Source organism: Microtus pennsylvanicus, chromosome 9 (genome assembly GCF_037038515.1).
Source record: "Microtus pennsylvanicus isolate mMicPen1 chromosome 9, mMicPen1.hap1, whole genome shotgun sequence".
Taxonomy (NCBI): Eukaryota; Metazoa; Chordata; class Mammalia; order Rodentia; family Cricetidae; genus Microtus; species Microtus pennsylvanicus.
In genome coordinates, this window is record NC_134587.1 from 53,483,680 (window position 1) to 53,507,797 (window position 24,118).

Below are 24,118 nucleotides of genomic sequence, written 5' to 3' on the forward strand. Positions count from 1 at the left end.
TAAGAATATAAAAGCTGCAAAGGTAATTATGGAGAACCATTGTCAGAGCAATTTCTTCAACTGTGTTTTTGAGTGTGTGTATGAGTCTGCTTGGCTAATGCTGCAATTCTATGGCACACTGTCCAACACTGATTTACTTTTAAACTCAGATTCACACAGACACACACTGACACACAGAGTTACGGAAAATTGTACCACAACATAGCAATATGGCAACTTTAATCATGAAACTGATCTAACATTTTACATTAAAGTTACATGTAATTTGGGGAGGGGGTTTGTTGTTCTTTGAGACAGGGTTTTACTACATAGCCCAGATAGGGCCTTGAATTCACGAGCCTCCTACTACAACCATGGAGCATGTAAATTAAAATGTACATATATTCAAATCAATAATGCATTCAAATTTTAATTCAAATTTAGAGCCATAAAGAAAGATCATAAAGAATTTTCTTTTTCATTTCCTAAGAAAGATTTGGTTAGCCGGGCGATGGTGGCGCACGCCTTTAATCCCAGCACTCGGGAGGCAGAGGCAGGCGGATCTTTGTGAGTTCAAGACCAGCCTGGTCTACAGAGCTAGTTCCAGGACAGGCTCCAAAGCCACAGAGAAACCCTGTCTCGAAAAACCAAAAAAAAAGCCCAGGTTCGATTCCCGGTCAGGGAACCAAAAAAAAAAAAGAAAAGAAAGATTTGGTTAAATCTTTAATATATAGCATAATCTATAGCACCACATATAGCTGTGAATTAATACAACAGGTCCTTCGCTTACATTAAAAAGTTATATATGCTCTGGGGGGTGGTGGCCCAAGCCTTTCTACGGAGGAGTTTCAAGACAAGTGGGGGATACACAAAATAACCCTGCCAAAAAGTTATACATGCATTTCCTCGGCACCAAAGTTCTTTTCCAATGACTTCTCAGCTGGACAGTTTCACTACCTTCCTTTGCTTCTCTGCCTAAATAAACAATGCAGCTGGAAGCTCATATACGTGTGTCTATTCACAAGAATGCAAACACAGGTGTTGATCTAAATGAAAATACCAAACACACTGTGAAACCCTGTCCCTGTGGGGGAGGGGACCCAGGCCCTGAGGACTTCCTTAACCCCCAAATCTCAAACTGAAGTTGGAGCACGGTTTTAAAACGAGTGCTGCGAGCATGATGAGTTTAACAGTCTACTTAGGATATACGCTTCCAAGAGAAGTGGATCCTTCGGGTAACACAGGTATGGGTATGCTTTCAAGAAAGGGTGCAGACTACAAATGTAGGTATTTGTCAAGACTACGGTCCCGACTACTATCAGGAAATGGACAGCACACTCCTGGAAGACCGGGGATAACCTTTGGGCGGACTCACATAACCCTGAAAGGTGCTAAAAAATCAAGACATAATAAGGCCTGGAGCATACAGGTGTTTCTTGTGGATGGAAAGAGTGCGGTGCCAAAAACACTTTAATTGCAGGTGGATGATATGAGGCACAAAACACCAATAGGAGAAAGCAGAGCGACACTGAAAGCGATCAAGTCTTTCAAATTAGGAGCAACCAGGGAAGCCAACTGGAGGCCCAAATCAACCTCAGTCACACACACACCGACCTAGTGGGCAACGGGAGAAACTGAGGCGGAGAACATCGCCAATTCCTCAAACAAAACCGAGACCAAAACACGAAAGTAGAGAAACCGGCTTTGCTTGGGGTGGGGGGGGGAGGACCTCTCAAAAGGCAGCAGTTACGTAGCTTGGAGACAGACACCCACCCAGACAGGGGGAACCGGTTTGGGCAGGGGCTCCTGGAGGGTAGGGCCCGCGCATGCGCCATCTGCCCTCCGCGGCCGCTTCCCCACACCCAATCTCCGCTCCCCTCAGAACTCCGCCCGTCGTGGGAGCCCCCTGCAACTCCTGGCTGGACCACGCCCGGCGGGAGAAGGCAGCCGGGCTCCAGCCAGGGAGGCAAAAGTACCCCCGCCTCCGAGGTGGGGAGACCAGAGTGAGAGGAGGGGAACGGCGACACTACCCGACCTGCTGCCGCCGAGCACCATCCGGGAGGCTCCGTCGCCTGGGCCTCCCCGCCGCCCTGCCTCCCCCTTCCCGCCCCCTGCTCACGTGAAGCGGCTCCTTCCGCCCTCCGGCCCGCCTCCCGCCCCACCTCATAGGCCCCTTGTCCTCCCGCGAGGCGGAGCTTCCTTACTCGCAGCCCTACCTAGGAACCTGCTGGAAGATCTGCGCTTGCGCGCGATTCTCAGCCTCAACAACCTGCGACAGCAGCTGGAGCCCAAGCCCGGAGGCATCTCTGCGTTCACCTTTAATGAGCAACTCCTAAATCCGCAAGGCAGCACTTAATGCCAACTCAACGCCCCCAATTTTTACTGAGGCGCGCAAAGCCATGGTTGTGATAAGTGGTTTTATAGAAACATCTCTCTCATTTCAGCTTTACCCCAAACCCGTGAGAATTATGTGGTAGAATCCTATCTACAAATTATAGACTCCCTAGAGTTAGCCCGTTTTAAGCACTAAAGAAACTGGGAACGAATAAGGTTGTTTCAGACTGTGACTCCGAAGATTTTAATTTTATTTGAAACGCATTACAAATTGAATACAAAGCAACGGCAATAAAGCAAAGTTTAGAATTCCTCTCCAGAAAACACAATATAGCCGAAAACAAAACAGGTGGTGTGCAATTTTTTTAAGTTATTATTTTGTTGTTGTTGCTAAGGATTGAACCTAGGACCTCATGCATTTACCACACAGGTTTATTTTTAATTTGAGACAGTCTCACTGAGTTACCCCAGGCTGCCTTGAACTCACTTTGTAAATCAAGCAAGCCTTGGATTTTTCATCCTCCTATCTTGACCTTCCTAGGTAGCTGGGATTACAGGTCTTTGTCACCAGGCACTGCTACTATAAAAGATTTAGTACTTTATATTTCTAAAGCCGCTTACTCGATATCAGAATGAAGTACACTCCTTTCCTAGTGAGTCATTTACAATGTGAACAAGAAAAGCAATAAAAAAAAAACAAGTTTTGTTGCTACAGTTTCTCTTTGTGTCCGTCCTTTATAAACACCTACACTCCAGTGGGATAAGGATGATGTTTCCTTTTTATACACCTATTTTAAAGTATGCAAATAATGAGGAAGAAAGTATAATCTTGGGAACTCCTAGCAAAGTGTTTTCTATTTTAGTAGAAAACTTTGATGTACAGTCAAAATACATGTATAAATTAAGTATTCTTAAATAAAACTTCATGGCATAATCAATAAGTTTGGAAAAAATTAAAAAATAGACATAACTTAAATAGGAACGTCATATCTTCACCACCAATGTTAACATTTCAGTTGACAAGATTGGTTTAGTAATCTGATGTCATTTTTTTGACACAGAGCATCATGTAACCCAGGCTTGCCTCTTGGTACTCCTGCCTCCATCTCCCAAATGCTAGAATAACATATCAGTTAGTAATCTCCTTTTTCAATTAACAATACATACCTTACTTTTTATTATTACATCTAATTATTATATCATTGCTTGCATCTAGTTGTGCCCTTTAGGTGTTTTTTAAATGTACAATGTGAAAATAAATGGCTCTTTACAGATATCTGAAAAACTGAAGTACAAAATTCCTGGATTTGAATGAAGTCGTTGAGTTTGCCTTCTAAATCCTACATTTTTGCAAACAAGAAGTTGTATCTGAAAGTTCAATGGATTGAGAGAAACATTATGGACTAATGCATGTTATTTAGAATACTAGATAACAATGCAGGAAAGCTAAGCACAAGGAATTTGGACTAGGGCATTTAAAATAGATCCCCATCCAAACCGATTGGTTGGTCAAATCTGCCCTGGAAGTCTTCTAATAATGGGCGTGTGCACGCGTGCACATGTATGTACAAGAAGGCACGTAAGCATGTGCTGTAGAGGCCTGAGGACATTCTAAATGTTAAGTATGAGGTACATTGCTTTTTTTTTTTTTTTGAGACAAGGTCTCTCACTGGCCTGGAGTTCCACGATTAGGATACACTGGCTGGGCATCCAACTCAGGAGGTCTGTGTGGGTTCTAGGAACTGAACTTGGGTCCTTCTGCTTGCACAGCAAACTGAGTGAGCCATCCACTCAACACCATCAATCAATATTTTATTTCCATTGTTGTACTTTTCAATGTCAGAATTTTATTTTGGCTCCTTTGCATAACTTTTTTCTTTCATGAGATTCTCGTTTTGTTCATATATTGTTTTCTTGACTTCATTCACGACTTGAATTTTTCTAGTAACTCAAAAGAGATGTTTTAAAGTCTGTCAGATGTGGCCAAAATACATGGGTCTCTAGGTTTGATCAAGACCAAATACCCCATAAAATTTTTTGTTAAATATTAAATAAGGTATCTAAGCTTCCTTGGGGACAATTTGTCGACTTAATTTTTTATTTCAAATGGACCATACCTTCCTGTCTCTTTATATGTCTCACAATTTCTTTATGCTTTTAAGAAAATATTTATTTACCTTTATTTTATGTATTTTGGTTTTGCCTACATGAATGCTATGTGTACCACATGTGTGCCTGGTGCCTGCAGAGGCAAGAAGAGGGAGTCAGGTCCCCTGGAACTGGAGTGTCCTAGTTAGGGTTACTACTGCTGTGATGAAACACTATGACAAAAGTAACTTGGGGAGAAAAGGGTTTATTTGGCTTATGTTTCCACATCACTGAAGAAATTCAGGACAGGTACTCAGATAGGTTGGGAACCTGAAGTCCAGGAGCGGAAGAAGTCGCAGAGGAATGTTGCTTACTGCTTGCTGCCAGTGGCTTGCTCAATTTGCTCTCTTATAAAACACAGAACCATGAGCCCAGGGATGGCTCCACCCCCAATGGGCCAGGTCTTCCCACATTAATCACTAATTCAGAAAATGCTCTACAGGCTTCCATCCAGCCTGATCTGATGGAGGCATTCTCTCAATTGAGGTTCTCTCCAGTTTCTCCAGCTTGTGTCAAGCTGACACAAATCCAGGACATGGAGGTACAGACTCCATGTAAGTTGTCATGTAGGTGCTAGGACCTGAACCTGGGCCCTTTCCAAGAACAGCAAATGCTCTTCACCACTGAGCCACCTCTTCAGTCCTGCTTTGTGATTTTTGAGCTTACTGGAAATTAAGACATTTGAATCATACATGGTAATTGTAGAAATCAAGATCTCCCTTATCCCCCTTATTTGTTGGGATTTTAATTTTTGTTTTGTTTTTATGTATATGAGTGTTTTTTGCCAGCATGTATGTCTGTGTACATCATAGTGGCACTCAGGAACTAAAAGAAGGCATCAGGCATCCTGGAACTAGAGCTACAGATAGATGGCTGTGAAATGCCATGTTGATAATTGAACCCAGGTCTTTTGGAAGAGTAGACAGGTCTTAACCACTGAGCTATCTCTTCAGGCCAGTTTTAATCTTTTCCTGGCTCTTCCGTGAGACTGCATCCCTACTGAACATGTACATGAGCCTGCATACTGTCTGTCACCACGCACATAAGCCTGTGATGTGGGATTCCCTCTGTATGCTGTAATAAGTTTTATTGCTATTGGTTAATAAAGAAGCTGCTTTCAGCCAATGGCTTAACAGAATAAAGCCAGACTGAAAAAGATATATAGAGAAAGTAGGCGAAGTCAGGGACACCATGTAACCGCAGCAGGAGACAGACACGCTGAAACCTTGCTGGTAAGCCACAGATTAATAGAATGGGTTAATTTAAGATAGCTAGCTAGAAATATGCTTAAGCTATTAGCCAAACAGTACTACAAATAATATGGTTTCTGTGTTTATTTCAGGTCCGGACATCTGGGAATAAACGAGCAGCCTCCCCCAACAAGCCTGTGTCCTCCCTGATCAGCACAGCAGTTGTCTACTTTGCTCCACACAAACAGATGCTTTTCAATGTCCTAATCTTTGATTCCAAATAGAGTAAAAGGAAAACAATACAATGTTATTCCCTTAAAACTCCTAAAAATTATATCAAAATGGACAAAAAAAATGGTAGCTGGCCTGTGCTTCTATCCCAATGACCAAAATAAATAACCAAGGCCTTGGGTTTAACCCCCAACTTTGGGAGGTGGGAGAATAAAAGAGCGAGCTAAAGTATTCATCCTGTGGCTGCTCGGCTCTGTTACATCCTTGTGACCATGATGCACTGAAAACTCTGAAACCATGAGTCAAGATAAGTCTTTCTGCTGGCTAGTGGTGGCACTTGCCTTAAATTCCAGCAGAGTCAGAGTTCAAGGCCAGCCTGGTCTATATAGAGTGAGCTCCAGGACAGTGAGGGGGGTAATTAGAGTTATTAGCATGTATGTATAAACCATTCCATATGTTAATCACAAAATACACATTGTTCTCAAGTGTCACCAAGAATCATACAAGAGTCACCAAGAGAGACAACATGTTAGACCAAAATACAAGCCCTTGTGGATTTTAGAAGTCCACGAAGGATCTTTGTTGTGGAATATTATTTTAAGACATGTTACATTTGTTTATGCTATGGAACATTTGTATAATGATGCAAAGATGTGCTGCATTCTTTTAATTGCATTTGTTTAACTCTGTGAAGCTGTGTTACTGTGTCTGTTACTGTGACACTTGATTGGTCTTGATTGGTCTAATAAAGAGCTGAATGGACAATAACAAAGCAGAAGAAAGGATAGAGAAGACTGGCAGGCGGAGAGAATAAATAAAAGGAGAAGAATACAGGAAGGAGGAGCAAGAAAAGAAGGGGTGAGCCTCACAGCCAGCCATGGATGGGGTGTAAGAGCGAAAATAAAATTATAAAAGTAAGAAAAGAAAAAGGCCCAGAGGTAAAAGGTAGATGGGTAATCTAAGTTAAGAAAAACTGGCTAGAAAGAAGTCAAGCTAAGGCCGGGCATTTATAAGTAAGAACAAGTGTGTGTGTGTGTGTCTATTTGGGAGCTGCCATGACAGGCTCCCAGAGAGCAAAGAGCCAAAGGAGTAATAAAACAACAACAAACTACAGATTTCCTGTCAACATAACAGAATAAAGTTAGAAATCAACAAGAAGAGGAAAACTAGAATCATCATAAACATATAGAAACAATACCAATGAGTGATAGAAGGAGATCAAAGGGAATTATAAAATATTTAGAAATAAACAAACATAATGTGCATATTAATTTTATAAGCTGTAGTTATGGCAATCATCAGAAGGAAATTTAAAGTTTATATTTAAAATAGAAATCAAAGGTGGGTGCATACTTATAATCCCAGTCCTTGAAGGGTAGAGGCAAGAGGATAACAAATTCAGGGCCAATCTCTGTCTAAATAGTGAGATCATTGCCAGTTTAGGATAAACCCGGTTTCAAAATTCAAAAACACAACAAAAGAAACAAACCAACAATAACAAAAAAAAACTTCAGATAAAAAACCTAGACCTTAGTTTTCAAAGATCTACAAAAAGACATAATATATAAAGCAAACTAGGTATAGTCTTTAATCCCAGCTCTTGGCAGTCAGAGGTGGATCTCTATGGGTTGAGGCTAGCCTAGTTTACACAGGGAGTTCTAGGACAACCAGGCCCACAAAGAGAGATCCTGTATCATAACAAACAAACAAAACAAAGAGGTAAAGCTAACATAAAAATTAGTACCATCAAAGAAACCGACTGCTGGAATACACCCCTCACTGTCTATGATTTAGGCTTCCAGTGTATTCTTTCTTTTTGGGATCGGGAAGTATTGCTTCTTTTTGCTTATTGGAAACTTATATTTCAAGGGGAAAGTCTAATTCTAGACACCCCTTAACCTAAATTTTATTATTCAGTCAATAAATATGTTTTCATATAAAAAAGTTAAAAAACTAAAGATCAAATAAGAGACAAAGCAGTTGAAAAAAAGCAAGAGAAAAAATCAACAAAAATTATAAAAAAAGACCAACAAAATTGACAGTCAGAATGATCAGAATAGAGACAATATACAAATAACTGTAAGAAGAAATAAAACCAGGGATATATTACTATTAACATTATAATTTTTAAAATGAGAGTATTATAATAACTACATGTAAAAAATTAGAAAGCAAAAAAAAGGACACATCACTTGAAATAAATAAAGGAACTAAACTGGTTCAAGAAAAGGCCTCAATAACCCTATACCAAATAAAGAGATTTATTTAGAAATCAAAATTTCCCAACAAGTAAAGTCTCACACTGTTCAGTCTCATCAATGAATTCTATTAAATGTTTTTTGTTTTGTTTTGTTTTGTTTTGTTTCAAGACAGGATTTCTCTGTGTAACATCCTGGTTGTCGTGGAACTCACTCTGTAGACCAAGCTGTGCTTGAACTCACAGAGATCTACCTCCCTCTACCTAGCAAGGGCTGGGATTAAAGGTATGTGCCATACTGCCCAGCTCTATTAAATGTTTAAAGGAAGAATTAGCAGAGTTTTCCTGAAACTTTTACAAAAAATTTAGGAATGAATGCTTCCTAATACATTCTATGCAGTCAGTATTACTGACACCAAAATCAGTCAAATGCATTATAAATAAATAAAAACATAGATCAGTACCACTGAAGACTTGATCTAAAAATAATCAGCAAACTATAAATACATGAAACCCAAAAGCATATTAAAAGAATTTCACCATGACCAAGTAGGATTCAGCCTACTTCATGGACGCAAGGTAGTTCAACAACATCAATCAACAGAATACATTGATACAACAAAATAATGGGCAGAAAATTCTTCAACATGGCAAAGGTGTTTATGAAAAACTCATAGTGAAACACTTAATAATTTAAGGCATAAAAAATTCCTCTTAGCCGGGCGGTGGTGGCTCACGCCTGTAATCCCAGCACTCGGGAGGCAGAGGCAGGCGGATCTCTGTGAGTTCGAGGCCAGCCTGGTCTACAGCACACGTTCCAGGACAGGCTCCAAAGCTACAGAGAAACCCTGTCTCGAAAAACCACAAAAAAAAAAAAAATCCTCTTAACATCAGAAATAAAACAAGGATGCCCACTTTTACTTTACTGTTTACTACTCCTATTCATCATTGTACTAATTGCTAGAACTATTAGACAAGAAAAAGAAAAAGCATCCTGTTGGAAAAGTAAAATGATCTTTGTTCATAGATTACACCAATCTATAGTAGAAAATCAAAAGAGGCCACAAGAGAACTACCAGAATAAGTGAACTGCAACCGTTAGACCAACATATGAAAAAAAAAATCCGTGTTTTTTAAAAATCATTTTGACACTAGCAATAAGAAATATGAAAAGAAAATTAAATAAGCAAATCCAATGTGTGAATGAAGCCAGGCAGTGGTGGTGGTGTACACTCTGAAACCAGCGCTCGGGAGGCAGACACAAGGGGACCTCTGTGATTTTGAGGTCATCCTGGTCTACAGAGTGAGTTCTAGGGCACCCAGGGTTACATAGAGAAACCCTGTCTCGGTAAACAACAACAAACAACAAAAAGTGTGAATGAACCAATAATGCCAAAAAACTAATTGTTGAAAGCAATTAATACAGACTTAAAGAAAGAAGCATCTTGTGTTTATGTACGGGTAGGCATCAAAATCTTAACACTATCCAATGCAACCTACATATTCCATAAAACCCCATTTCCAAAAGCCTTTTCCCAAGAAATGGTAAAGTCAATCCTCAAGTCAATACAAAAATAGGGCTGGAGTTGTAGCTCAGTAGTGGGGTACTTGTGTAGCACCAAGAAAGCCCTTGGTTCAGTCCCTGCTACCAAATTCAAATGGAGGTGCCAAATATCTCCAAGAACCAAAACAGTCTTAAAGAAAGATGAATAATAAATGCAAAAAATTGCCTGCAAAGCAGTATGGTAATAGTATGGATAAATATATAGATCACTGTACTCTTGACAACTCTTGTTGATTTGCAACAAATACACTCAATGGCGAAAGGTTTTTAACGCGTTACAAAACGTAGACGTCCACAAAATAGAAAGTGGTAAAGCGGGAATAGCTAGTAGTGGTTACACAACATTGCACAAGGCCACTTAACTTTGGATTGGCAATTGATTAAAATGACAATTATTTTGTTTTTTACATAATAACGCCCCCAAAGGGTAAAAAAATAAATGAAGATAATCACGCAGCAAACAAGTGGATTGGCAAAGCAAAGGGGATTCAGAAAGATATTCAAATTTTCTCATCGGGAAGAGTACGAGGATGATTCCTTTCAAAAACCAAGAAGTATAGCTGGGTAGGCCTGGGCTTGAACTTGATTCAAACAGGCACATTAAAACACTGGACAATCAACACTAAATTTTTCTAGATGGTTGGCTCTGGAGCTCAAGAGAGGTTTTCAGGCTAACGAGAGATCTGTGAACCTCCAGGGTAACCGAAGCTATGGAAGGCAAGAGATTGGCCCGGAACACATAAGAAAGAGTCCCTAAGAAACACCAGTATCCACAAGGGAGGGGAACCAACAGCTTTAGGCGCTCCAGGCTCCCACGCGGCGAGTCCACATCCCAGGGCGGGAGGGACTTACCACGGCTTGTGCGCAGGCAGGTTGTTCAGGCCCATGCAGGAGGCGGACGGTGTGAGCCCTGCGTGACGACAGCCACCGAGAACAGAGCTGGGACACGCATCCCACGGAAGACCCGAAGCTGCAGAGCGAACCGAAGAGATAGATACTCCGCAGCCGCAGCCGACTCCCCAGCCTTGGCCTGTGCCCCGCCCACAACGCGGGAAGTCCCTCTCAGGGGCTCGTCGTCCTCCGAGCATTCCGATTGGCGGAGATGACCATGGGACCTGGAAGTTGTCTTTGTCCGGCCAGGGCTGCCCTTCCGGTTCCGTTGGGTCCCCCTTTGGCTCAGGTTGCCTGCCCCTCCCCCTTCCCGGAGCCCCGAGGGGCTGGAGCTCTAGACGGTGCCAGATCCAGATGGCGGCCTTCCCCCCGGGTCTGTAAGTTCGGAGGCGAACGGAGAGCCGGGCTGGGGTGCGGGGTCTCTGGAAATGGAGCCCCCGTTGGGGATCTGGTTTGGCCGTGATCTGCCCTGGGATGCCAGTCGAGGTGCTGGTCTAGGCCCCCGGGGGACTTAAGCCTCGGACCGACCCGTGATGCATCCCACGCTCTTCCCCTTACCGAATCTGCAGTGGGGAGTCTCAGGATGCCCCAGGGACCGCCTCCTGGGACCCTCTTCCTAGGACCCTGTGACTGGCCAGGACGCCAGACTCTGGCATTTTGTAAAAAGTGCTGGACTTGAGGCCAGCAGAAAACTGAACCGCGGGAGCTAGCCAAGGCAAGGCCTTCAGTGCCGACTGCGAGACTGCTGTAAGTGCCAGACTTTGAGGGGTTTTGCCCTTGCTCAGCCTCTGGCTACAGCACCTTTTGTATTACTGGCGCTATGCCAAACAGTGGAGAGTCATCACATATCTAGTATACATACTCGTTTGGAAACGATATCTGAACAAATCGATGCTCGTATCCGGGTCGGGGTATGCAATTGGTTACTTACATTAGCTGCTGTAGGGACAGTTGAGGGAAGCCGGCAGAAAGTGGCCTCTAAATTCTACTTCGTGGAAGTACTTTTGCGGCAAAAGGGAAAGTTTTAGTACTACTGAGATGTAATAGAGTGTGTGTGAAAAGAAAAAGGAATAGAAGTAGGGAGGTTGTGTGCATAAGATGGAATTTGAACCCGATAAGATGAAGTCCAGATAGTGAAAGGTTTAATTAATCATAAAAGGAGATGGATTATCTTTTTTAAACTCTTTGAGCAGAAAACTGACATGGTCGTATTTGCAGAAAGTCATTGTTTTCTGGGAAGCCGGTGGAATAGAAAATAGCTGAATCTGGCTCTCTTAGCTAGAATACACTTCTGTTGGTGATCTCTCTTAGCTAGAATACACTTCTGTTGGTGATCTCTCTTAGCTAGAATACACTTCTGTTGGTGATCTCTCTTAGCTAGAATACACTTCTGTTGGTGATCTCTCTTAGCTAGAATACACTTCTGTTGGTGATCTCTCTTAGCTAGAATGCACTTCTGTTGGTGATCTCTCTTAGCTAGAATACACTTCTGTTGGTGATCTCTCTTAGCTAGAATACACTTCTGTTGGTGATCTCTCTTAGCTAGAATGCACTTCTGTTGCTGATCTCTCTTAGCTAGAATACACTTCTGTTGGTGATTATTTTGAAAGAATATTGAGTTCTTCCTGGTGAGATGCAATAAAATCTAAAATAGAGAAAAAAGTGCTAATGTAGATAGTCATACATTGAAGGAGGAAAAACCCCTCAGTATTAGGTACTTGGCATTTAAAAAATGGTGGTGCATTAATCAGAAATAAAACCATAAGGCTAGCAAGAAATACAAATTCATTTTCTGTTTATGTTGAGTTCTGTGTAAAGGGTTAACCACATATAACTGTCCAGCTTAGGAGTTGATCTCCAAATGTGGAGATCAGCCTAAATATTGGGGCTACAGGTAAAATATTTGAAAATTGGCATGTCGGCAGACACCATGAGAAAAGTTGGCATCAAGGACTGAGCACTGAAAAAATGTGATTTGAAGGATGATGGTTATAGGTGAAGCAGAAAAGCAAATTAGAGCACACAGAGAGAGGTAGAAAAGTAAGCCCAAGAACACAGGGTGGATGCAACTATGGAGACCTGCTATCAGGAGAGAATTTGGAAGAGAGTCCACTGGATGGTGCTCAGCCACTGGGGAATGAGAAAGAAAAAAGAAAGTATCTTTTTTTTAATTAACAGGCTATCAGTGACCTGGTAAAAATTAATTTTAGTAGATGAGGTAATGCAATATAAAATACCAGAGCCATCTGGAAAAAACGTGAAGGATTTCACAAAGACCTTACTTGTTTATTTATTCAACATTTTTTTTTAAATTTTTATTTTGGTTTTTGGAGACAAGGTTTCTCTGTGTAGCTTTGGAGCCTGTCCTGGCACTCGTGCTATAGACCAGGCTGACCTTAAACTCAGAGATCTGCTTGCCTCTGCCTCCCCAGTGCTGGGATTAAAAGTGTGTGTTACCACTGTCTGGATACTCAACACATGTTTAAAGAGCACATAACAGACACCATCCTGAGCTCTTTTGAAAATGGACTAATGGGCTGGAGAAATGACTTAGTGGTTCAATTCTCAGGACTGATATGCTTCACAACCGTCCATAACTCCAGTTCCAGGGAATCTGATATCTTCTTACCGCCACTGACACCATGCAAATTAGGTACATACATTCAGGCAGAACATTCATGATATAAATAATAAATATAAATAATAAATAAAAATAATAAAATCTTCTTTAATTATGAGCTTATTTAATTTCCCTTAGCAGTCCCATAAAGTAATTTGCTATTGGTTGCCAAGAAAGCTGAAACAGACTGAATAAATATTTCACCCATGGCCAAAAAGCTAGTAAATGACTTTTTTTGTGTGTGTGGGGGTCGAGACAGGGTTTCTCTGTAGCTTTGGAGCCTGTCCTGGAACTGATTTTTAACCTTAGATATTAAAGTTTGGAGTCCATGCTTTACTTACTGTGCTATGTGGTGACTATATAGGAGTCAAGGAGTAGAAACATTGTGAGGAAAGATAGGCTTATTGGTTAGACCTACAAGGATAGCGAAGTTGAAAGTGGTAAGTGATGAGTTTATTTTATATTGTATATATGCTTTTTTTCTTCTGTCCTAGGTCCTCTTCCACTCTGTGCTAACTTTTTATTTCTTTTACTCCAATGTAAAGTTTCATTTACAATTTATTTACAATTTATACTGAGGTTTCTTTTATAGCGTCAGGCCTGTTTCTAAACAGATTACTAGATTTTATTCTGGTGCCTCAAAGGACCCCTGTGCACATTTTAATGACCAGCCTTAGGATTGTCCCTTTAGTGTTCTCTAGATTACTGAATGTCACTCAAATATACCCAGGCACTTGAGCCAAAATATTTAGTTATTTTGATAATTTTTCTGTGTTCTCTATCTATTGTTTTTTGGCCTCCACTGGCACCTGCATGCACATACACATATACATACAGACAGACACAATGCATATTAATAAAAATAAAATAAGTCTAAAAAAATGCAACAAAACCTCTGAGATCAGTAGGAGGAGGATAAAGACATAAGATGCACGCAGGAGTCTATGTATGTATTAGTAGTGTTAGCCAGTACATACATGGCTTGTCATTATCTTCTCTATTTACTATAAATTTGGTTTAATTTATACATTTTGCTTTTAGATATGAATTTTTTTGAAGATGGATGCTTAAAAGAAATCCCACACTAGCTCAGAATTGAAACTAATAGAGGATTATTTATTTAGGGGTAGATTCACAAGTCAGTATCCTCTGCTGGAATGGAGAACAGCAACTGAATCCCGCAGCCAGAAAAGAGGCCAGCCCACTTCCTCCAACATTTTTTTACTGAAATATAACTAAAATACAAAAGTCTACAGATCACAGTGTAGTGCTTCATAGATTTCCTTGGTAATATCCAATATGAGAAGGAAATCTGAACCATTAAACAGTTCAGATAAATCCTTAAGCTAAACTGTGATTGTCCATTTCTTTTCTGTGTTGATTCATAGCTCGAGCACAAGTTTCCGCTCTAACAATTAGCCATTTTATCTCTATTAATTTCAGCATATTATTTATGTTCTCTCAGCTTTGTTTTTTTCAAACAGAGATAGTAATAACCTAACAGTAGAGACTTTCAGGACTAAATGAATTAATTTAGATAAAGCCTTTAGCAGTATATTTGAAATGTGATATGAATTTAGAAGACATTAGGTATCATTTTATAAAAGGAACGAATCCTGTTAGGTGATTTTTTTTATACATACACACATACATACATACATACATGTATGTATAAATACATATTACCCCAAGATAGAGTTTCTTTGCACAGCCTTGGCTGTCCTGGAACTCACTCTGTAGACCAGGTTGGCCTCAAATTCACAAAGATATGCCTGCCTCTGCCTCCTGAGTACTAGGATTAAAGGTGTGTGCCAACCCCCAAAAACTACCACTGTAGATTACTATAATTTTATGTTAACTTGCTTGGTTGTCTGTGCGTATACATTTACTTTTATATACCTATTTGCTCATGTACATGTGGTGCTGGGATTAAACCTAGGATTCCATTTCTATTAAATATACATTCTACTACTGAGCAATCAATTATTGCAACGAATTTTTTTCTATTTTAAAAAAAGGTATTGCAAATTTAGGTCTTCATAATCTAAAGAGTTCTTCGGGTCCTCAAAAGATGATATCAGGGCTGGAGAGATTGCTCAGCAGTTAAGAGCACTGGCTGCTCTTCCAGAGGTCGTGAATTCAATTCCCAGTAACCACATGGTGGCTCAAACTGTCTATAATGAGATCTGGTGCCCTCTTCTGGTCTGTAGTCACACATATAGGCAGAACACGGTATACATAATAAAATCTTCAAAAAAACCCAAACAGGATATCATGGTATTAAAAAATAATCTCTTATAGGTAAATAATAATTTCACAGCAAATATCAAGGAGTTACTATAGTGCTGTGTTTTGTTTAATAAGCAGTGTAAAGTGAAATAAACAGTTGGTTCGTGTCCTCAAATAACTAACGACCTACTGGCAAAGTGGATAATGACAGAAATAGCTAATGATGAAATTATATGACCTGGGAATAGATTAGTAAAGGGATAATTGGGCTAATAGATATTAGGAAAAAACTTCCTAAAGTAAACAATAGACTTCCCGAACTTTCTTGGACTGCAGCAGGAAGATCAAAGCAAGGTTTTGTTTGTTTGTTTGTTTTGAGACGCCTGTTTGACTGTTCTGTTGAGAACTCAGGAGTTGGATTAAATGAAACCATACTTGGGCTCCTCAGTAGAGAAACAAGGAACAAGTTTCAAGTTTCCCCAAAGACATTTAAACATTCTGAGTACTACTATACTCTAGCTGGAAACAATTAATTTGTTTTTTACTGTGACTAGGAAAATACTGCTTTAGTGAATTCAAGACCAGCTCAACTCTAAAAAGACAAGGCTGGTTTTGTTTAGCCACTTGAAACAATGGTCATTTTTATAACTTCTGGTTAAATGGGAACATTCACTGTTCCAGTTACAGAATGAAATTTTTAAGCTACTGCCACTAAAACTGACCAGTGATAATACTGTTTGTTTGCTTCCAAATACTGATAAAATTCCCTGTTTTCTAGATTTCCCCTTGTTTGAAACTCACTGATTTCTTTGCTGTATTCCTCTTCTCCATGCAGTTCCTTTATTGCCATCATTTATTATGGCATTCAGAATGCCATCCAGGAGAAAACCTTACACGGTTTGTGATTATTAACATACATGTGACACACTCTCCTAAATGGGTACCCTTCCTGTGACATTCAGCTAAACTCTGAGATTTAGAATTTTTTGAGATAGGATCTCACTATGTAGCTCAGACTAACCTGGCTCTTGCAATCTACCTATCTCAGATTCTGAGTACTTAGTGTGCCATTGGGTTTTTTGTTTGTTTTTGGTTTTCCTTCTTTTTCTTTTATTCTCATTATCAGTTATCAAGTTCTCTGAAATACCTTTTACTATTTTTTTGCTTATTTCTTATTTCCATTTTCATTCCTTTCTAGGCCCTTGTGGCCTCACTCCTGGAAGACCTGGTCTACTTAACAATGCTGTAGGTTTCGCTGCTGCACACTGAGCCCTTCCTGTGTGTTTGATGTGATGTGCACCAGTTTGAACAAAGGAGAGTTTGGTCAACAGTGGAAGAAGCAGGGTGACTACAGTAAGAATTTGAGGTGAAAGCAAACTGTTTCCAGCTTCGGCCCCATGACATAAGATGTGTGTGTTGCTGCCTAATGCCAGGGAATTTATGTTTGAACAGGAAGGAATTATTTGATAAAGGATTTTGAGTGTTATGTAGAAGTACTGTGCTAAGGGCCCTAGAGACAATTCTTTTTCTCTAAGTGGTTGGAAAAGTGCCTGTTAGGGAACAGCACTAGACTGGCTAGAATGCAATGTTCTAGATTAGTGCAATGTGTGTGACAAGCTTTGAGCAAGTAGATGATACATTATCTACCAAGCACTGAGGAATAACAAACATCAGGAGCTGACACTTTGAAATAATAAGATTATGAATTTTAGGCTTCAGAATTTAGATGTGATGCCTGGCATGGCGGTTCACATCTTTGATCCCAGCACTCAGGAGGCAGAGGCAGGCAGATCTCTGAGTTCTAGGCCAGCCTGATCTACAAAGAGAGTTCCAGGACAGCTGGGGCTACACAGAGAGACCCTATCTCAAAAACAAACAAAACAAAAACAAAAAACAAAATCTTAATGTATCCAGGAAAATCTGGCTGTGTCATTTGACTATGAAGTAAATGGCTGTGGAGTACACAGGATTCAAACTGGAGTTCCTAACCTGCTGAGATTATAGAACTGCTTTTGAAAGACAGAAGTGACAATCTTACTGACCTGATAGAAAACTGATTTCTTAAAAGAGAATACCAGAGCCGGACTTGGTACACACCTTTAATCCCAGCACTCTGGAGGCAGAGGTTGGTGGATCTCTGTGAGGTCAAGGCCAGCCTGGTCTACAGAGCAAGTTCCAGGACAGGCTCCAAAGCTGCACAGAGAAACCCTGTCTTGAAAAACCAAATAAAAAACTAAATATTAAAAAGAGAAAGAAAAGGAAAGGAATACTAGTTATTTTTGTGATTAGTAGACTAGATTATGGTATTGATGTAACTAATTCGTCCTACCCTCTTAGAAATATACATGAGAAGCCTAGTTATGAGAAAACCTGGAAAGAATGAATCAGAACATGAGGACTTTCACAGGAAAGATTTGTCTTATAAACAGAACAATATGCAGAATTAGTTTCATTTGCTTATTTTTAACAGTGTTGTGGATTGAACCCAGCTTCACATAATGACTAGGCAGATTATCTGCTACTGAGATATACATATTCTGGATATTCTGAACCCTGTGCAGGGAGTTTTGGCAAAGAAACTTTCTCTGTGATTGACTGTGTTATAGCAGTATTTACCTTTATTAGTTTTAGTTAATTGACTTATAACCAAAAACCTAACCTTCATCCAAAAGACACTGAGTAGAAATTTAGATGGGTTAGATATAACCTACTGTTTTTGAAATGTGGTGTATATGTTGAGTTTCAGAAAAGAGGAGTTGGAATCCAAGGAAAACATTTAGGAGTCAATGCTAGTAGTCCACATAGAAATGACGTACACATAGAGGTCAGAAGGAAAGGACAATCCAGTAAGACCCCACTGACTGGTTTATCTGATAGTGTTTTGTTCTCCTTACAAGAGAGTTTAGATTTATCTGAAGTGCACAGGATAAAGAATTGTGTCTTTGCCAGTGACTAAACACCGCCTCTTTAAGTCTGTGACTTTTATCAAAAAGGAATAGCTATATGAATAAATTCATACCAGTTTAAACAGGTAGTTTAAAGGAGGGTGGCAGGTCCCAGCAAACAGTGCCCCTGTAAACTCTAAAATAGAAAGAAAGGGGAAAAAAGCATTGTGATTTTGAAAAAGCAGGTACATCTTTCGTGTAAAAGAAAATAATGTCTTCATTGTTAGTTGGGTTATGATGTTTTCGTTTTAATAGATTTTTCATTTGAGACATGAAAAATAAATTTCTTGAACTAACTTGAGCATTGTTGTTGTGTTAAGTGTCTTAAAAAATTTGGTGAATGCCCAGTTATTTACATTTCTATGTGCCTCCTTATCGGGAACAGTTGGCACCTGATACTGGTAAAGAATAATTATCAACAACCTTTGAAAGCTGTTATTAGAGCTTTTTGGTTACGTACAAAGCAGACATGACAACACATTTGGTTTTGAAAGGTAAATCCAGGTTTCTAAATTGTTTAAATTTTCTTAAATTCCACCTTTTTTACATTTCTGTTCTTTAGGTCTGCCAAAATGTCTGAAAGATCAGATCTCCTTCACTTCAAGTTTGAAAATTATGGAGATTCAATGTTACAAAAAATGAACAAATTAAGAGAAGAGAATAAATTTTGTGATGTTACGGTTCTCATAGATGATGTTGAGGTGCAGGGGCATAAAATTGTTTTTGCTGCAGGTTCCCCCTTCTTAAGAGACCAGTTTTTACTGAATGATTCCCGAGAGGTGAAAATCTCCATATTACAAAGTTCTGAAGTGGGGAGACAATTGCTCTTGTCGTGCTATAGTGGTGTGCTGGAATTCCCTGAGATGGAGCTGGTAAATTACTTGACTGCTGCGAGTTTTCTTCAGATGAGCCACATTGTAGAACGGTGCACACAGGCGCTGTGGAAGTTTATAAAGCCAAAACAACCAATGGATAGTAAAGAGGGATGTGAACCACAAAGTGCTTCTTCCCAGTCGAAAGAACAGCAGGGAGATGCCAGAGGCTCTCCAAAACAGGACTTACCTTGTGTTCATCCATCTGAAGACAGTATGGATATGGAGGACAGTGATATTCAGATTGTTAAGGTAGAATCTATTGGGGATGTATCCGAGGTTAGAAGTAAAAAAGATCAGAACCAATACATTTCTTCTGAACCCACTGCTTTACATTCATCAGAACCCCAGCACTCCCTGATAAACTCAACTGTGGAAAACAGAGTAAGTGAACTAGACCAGAGCCATCTTCACAATTACACACTCTCTTACACAGGCAATGATGACATCATCATGACCTCAAAAGATGTTTTTGGGCCTAATATTCGAGGTGTAGACAAAGGCTTACAGTGGCATCACCAATGCCCAAAGTGTACCAGGGTGTTCCGTCACCTGGAGAACTACGCCAACCATTTAAAGATGCACAAACTCTTTATGTGTCTACTCTGCGGCAAGACTTTCACTCAGAAAGGCAATCTTCATCGACACATGCGTGTACATGCCGGAATTAAACCTTTCCAGTGTAAAATCTGTGGGAAAACCTTTTCTCAGAAGTGTTCCTTGCAGGACCATCTTAACCTTCACAGTGGAGATAAGCCCCATAAATGTAACTATTGTGACATGGTTTTTGCACATAAGCCAGTTTTGAGGAAACACCTTAAACAGCTGCATGGCAAAAACAGCTTTGATAATGCCAATGAGAGGAATGTGCAAGACCTCACAGTGGATTTTGATTCTTTCGCATGTACAACAGTCACAGACTCTAAAGGTTGTCAACCACAACCTGATGCAACACAGGTCCTGGATGCAGGTAAACTGACCCAAGCTGTCCTCAGCTTAAGGAGTGAGAGTACATGTGTAAACTGAGGAGGGGTCTAGTGCCCACAGCTAGAATTGACTGAGAGTGTGACAATAGTGCTAAGTCTTTTTAGACGAGGTTTGGATAGTTTCTTCTCCAAAGCCTCCAAGCAGGTGGTCATGGGTAAGCAGCAGCAGACCAGGCAACTCCCACTTGCAGTGGCTTTGCTTTTCTTTAGCTCTCTCCCAACTCTTTTTTGAGTTATTTATTTTGTGATGTCTATTTTCCTTTTCTAAAAAATAATTCCTTTTTTTTTTTTTCTTTTTTGGTTTTTCGAGACAGGGTTTCTTTGTGGTTTTTGGAGCCTGTCCTGGAACTAGCTCTTGTAGACCAGGCTGGTCTCGAACTCACAGAGATCCGCCTGCCTCTGCCTCCCAAGTGCTGGGATTAAAGGCGTGCGCCACCACCGCCCGGCTCTAAAAAATAATTCCATTTGTCTACCTAGTGTCAATACCTGGCTTAGACTGACACTGTTCTAATCTTTTTACCGAGCACATCTGAAGGTACTAACAAATAACATCACCTATTTCCCACCAAAAGATGCTGTACTTAGAAAAGTTCACACTTTTCGTTGAGGGAAATGAGGCTGGGATATGAGGTGATACTGCTGTTGACCTAAATATGTGATAGAGCCTCTGTCTACTGTGGTTCATCTAAAACTGATGAGTGAGTCTGCTTCCTACCATTTGTACTTTGTTTTTGGAGCTGCTATGAAGAAGTTTGTCGGTTTGTACTTTAAACACTAACACAGCCCACTGAATTGTTCTCATAACCCAGAATACAATTCTTTCAGCAACATCTTCCCACTGTGGGGAGGATAATCAACAAATAATAGAAGTATAATAAAAGAACAGTGGGCACATGGAAGGTTTCCTAAACAAGAGACCAGCTGTTTACTTATGTACCTTGTTGATGCTCTTGTAATTGGAAGTGCTTTGGGCATATTTAAATGAGCTAAAGAATAATGAATGGCCTCTATAGAAATAGACTATATTGGAGTCTGACCTGTATATTCGTTTATTTCATAAGAAAGGTGAGTTTAGCCATCCCTTTTGTGCTGTTTACAGTATCTCCCAGTTTTCCTTTTCTTGTATACCTTCATCTTGAAAACATGAAAGAAAATTAAGTGGTATACAGAAGACAACCAGAAGTTTTGCTTTTAGATAGTCTTAGAGATACGCTGTCTACTTTGCCACCTTTCATAGATGGTCTTGAACGATGGAAAAAACAATTCTTTATTCTAAGCACATTTCACACATAATTTTGAGATTGTTTCTGACCCAAGAGTCACAGTAAGGTGTAGGATTGCTAGAGAACGTAGAAACTCTTACAAGATTGTTTATACTATCTCTGTCATTTTAAGTAGGAGCATTCAGAGTCAGATAGCCTGGCCACCACTGACCAAAAAAAAAAAAATACACCTGACTAAATATGAATGAATGTTCCCATGCCTCTCTTCTGCTATACCTTGGCTTTAAAAGATGGTGAACAATAGTACATTAACAGAAATTTTCTAGTTTTGCTTCACTAATGTATATCCCTTTTAGCTTTTGGAGACAGCCTAGGATTTGCCAACAAAATGTTACAGAAGGACTTATGATAATTACTTTTTTAAACTGATTTTATTTTGGTGACTTGTGCAGCTGAAGCAAGAGGGTTGCTGTAAGTTAAAGGCCAGCCTGCACTAAGACCTAAATAAATGTAATTATTTTATTGTAGTGGTGCTGGGCGTCACATGTGCTGGCCGAGCACTGAACCTGCCACTGAACTACAATCCTAGCCTATTATTTGTTTTTTTAGATAAATGAATATTGTATTATTTCTAAATGAGTAGCTGGTTTAGGTATGAAGGGAAGGGCAAATTAGAATATGTGAGATCGATCTAAATGTGAAACTAAATTTATATGAGAAATTTTATTTCAACAGACTTGGTTTTGAGCTATGAGACTACATGTACAGATAATTCAAAAGTTAAACTTAATTTATATATAGATGGCAAGAGGTATTAATTTGTTATAATTTGATTTATTTACACATGGCTCAGATTTGAGGCATAATTTCTACTAAATAAATAGAATACAGTTGACTAATAAGACTTGTTGGTACTTTATGTTCAACATCACTCACTGTATAGTCTAATAGTGCTTACTAGGATTCTGAATTTTAATTATTCATCCAAAGAGCACCGATTCTTTGCAACAATGGGATTCTGCTATGTCATCCAATGTTTTGAATATTTTCTCTGAATTTTTTTTCATAAGAACATTTCAAAATAATGGGGCTATACATGTTGTTTTTCTTGTCTGGTTGCTGTTAGTAGTCTGAAGACTAAAAACAGAATGGGTTCAAATAATACTGACCTCTTATGTTGGAGGCTATATCTTGATTTATTTCAGTCACCCAGAAGCCTTTTTTTTTCTTTTCTTTTTTAAATGCTTGGGAGTTTGAACCCAAGACCGCAAACACACTGACCATGTTCTCTATCACTGAGCTACTCCCATAGCCTCAAGAAACATTAATAAGCAACTGGTATTCCCAAGCACTATGTTAGATTCTGAGGATAGGAATTGATACATCCTTGTTGTTATAGGACTTACAGTGTCAAGTGATTTTAGTGAGACAAGGTCCTCAATTTATTTCATAACTAAGAATGGCTGTCCCCCCCTTTTTTTTTCCTGAGCATTTTAAGCAGTGGTTCTCAACCTGTGGGTCTCCAGCCCAATTTGGGGGTGGGGACGTGTTGAATGACCCTTTCACAGGGATCACCCAAGACAATTGGAAAGCACAGATATTTATATTACAAGGAACTATATGGTTGAGAACCACTGATGTAATGTTAGTTTTCTTAAGTGTTTTCTGTTACTAAAATTTTCACTTCTCACTGTTTGCAAACCTCTTACCTAGTTTATGGTCTTTCATTTCTTGCCTGGAGAGGTCTCGTTTGTGTGAGACATGCCAGTTTGGTGGGACTAGGGTTCTTACACATTTCTCAGATTTAATTGCAAAGAGGTCAAGTTATTTTATAGTGGAAGAGGTTTAACACTAGTCATGATTATATGGGGTCAGGGTATAAATCTTAGTTACCCAGCATTTGGGTTTTTTGTTTTGTTTTTGGAGGCAGGCAGGATCTCACTATTGTACCCTTTGCTGCCTCAGCCTCCTGAGTGCTGGGCTCAATATTTGTGTTGTATAGATTCCTAGGAAATCTTCAAAAGGAAGAGGACTCTCTTTACTGCAGTTTGGTCTTTTTAAATTTGATGTTATTTATTTATTATTTAATATTAAAATGAGCTCCAAACTGAAGTGACTGTGAGGTAAAGCAGGTGTGGTTTTGCTTTAGGTGTGAAAGGTGACTAGTGTCACCATTTCTAAAATACTGTCTAAACAAACAACTCAGAACATTTGATTTCAGCTCATGAATGGCTGTTCTCAATCTGTTGTATGTTAGACATACTTTGAACTACCTCTTTACTTAAAATGGGGAAGTTTCCTTAATAAAAGTGTGACAATTAAACTGTGTCATTGACTTATTTTATTACTGTCTTCCCTTTCTCAGTTGTTTGGATTTAAATTCAAGAATGTTTTAATTTTTTGCTGTTAGTTTTGTTTTTCAAGATAGGGTTTCTCTGTGTAACAGCCCTAGCTAACTGTCCTGGAACTCACTCTGTAAACCAGACTAGCCTCAAACTCAAAGAGACCCAACTGTCTCTGTCTCCTGAGTGCTGGAATTAAGGGCATGCGCCACTACTGCCTGTTTTTATAAACACATCTTAAGGATGCAAGTGCATGCAAAGACCCTGGGTTTGAGCCTCAGCACTAGAAATTTTGATATTGCCTTTTGAAGAAAGTGTGGGTTAACCAGAAATTATTAGTAGAACCAGTTACTGCTTTATGAAGCTG

The 24,118-nt window shown here is 39.7% G+C and overlaps 2 protein-coding genes across 10 annotated transcripts in view; one reads left to right on the forward strand and one right to left on the reverse strand.

Annotated features, from left to right (window-relative positions):
- Positions 1-10,707, reverse strand: part of Rabgap1 (RAB GTPase activating protein 1) — a 159,710-nt gene extending 149,003 nt beyond the window's left edge. For 2 of the 8 annotated variants that reach the window (XM_075986098.1, XM_075986097.1), the window contains exon 1: positions 2,015-2,085. The gene's annotated coding sequence lies outside the window, so the exon portion shown is untranslated. Of the gene's footprint in view, positions 1-2,014; positions 2,101-10,495 lie in introns of those variants that run through there. The other 6 variants (XM_075986104.1, XM_075986099.1, XM_075986096.1 and 3 more) reach the window with 6 other exon arrangements.
- A 54-nt stretch (positions 10,708-10,761) lies between these two features.
- Positions 10,762-23,736, forward strand: Zbtb26 (zinc finger and BTB domain containing 26). Of its 2 annotated transcripts, none has more exons than XM_075986107.1 (2): positions 10,762-11,281; positions 18,891-23,736. In XM_075986107.1, the coding sequence occupies exon 2, from the start codon at positions 18,901-18,903 to the stop codon at positions 20,224-20,226; it is 1,326 nt and encodes a 441-aa protein (XP_075842222.1). In that variant the 5' UTR covers positions 10,762-11,281; positions 18,891-18,900; the 3' UTR covers positions 20,227-23,736. The 2 variants fall into 2 exon arrangements, with proteins under 2 accessions (XP_075842222.1, XP_075842221.1); XM_075986106.1 differs by having other exon boundaries at positions 10,806-10,911.
- Positions 23,737-24,118: the final 382 nt, after the last annotated feature.

Bases quoted from the DNA above. Each gene is read 5' to 3' on its own strand.
- Zbtb26 (XM_075986106.1), top strand. From the start codon at position 10,889: ATGGCGGCCTTCCCCCCGGGTCT. The intron at 10,912-18,890 runs GTAAGTTCGGAG...TCTGTTCTTTAG, and splicing joins GCGGCCTTCCCCCCGGGTCT to GTCTGCCAAAATGTCTGAAA.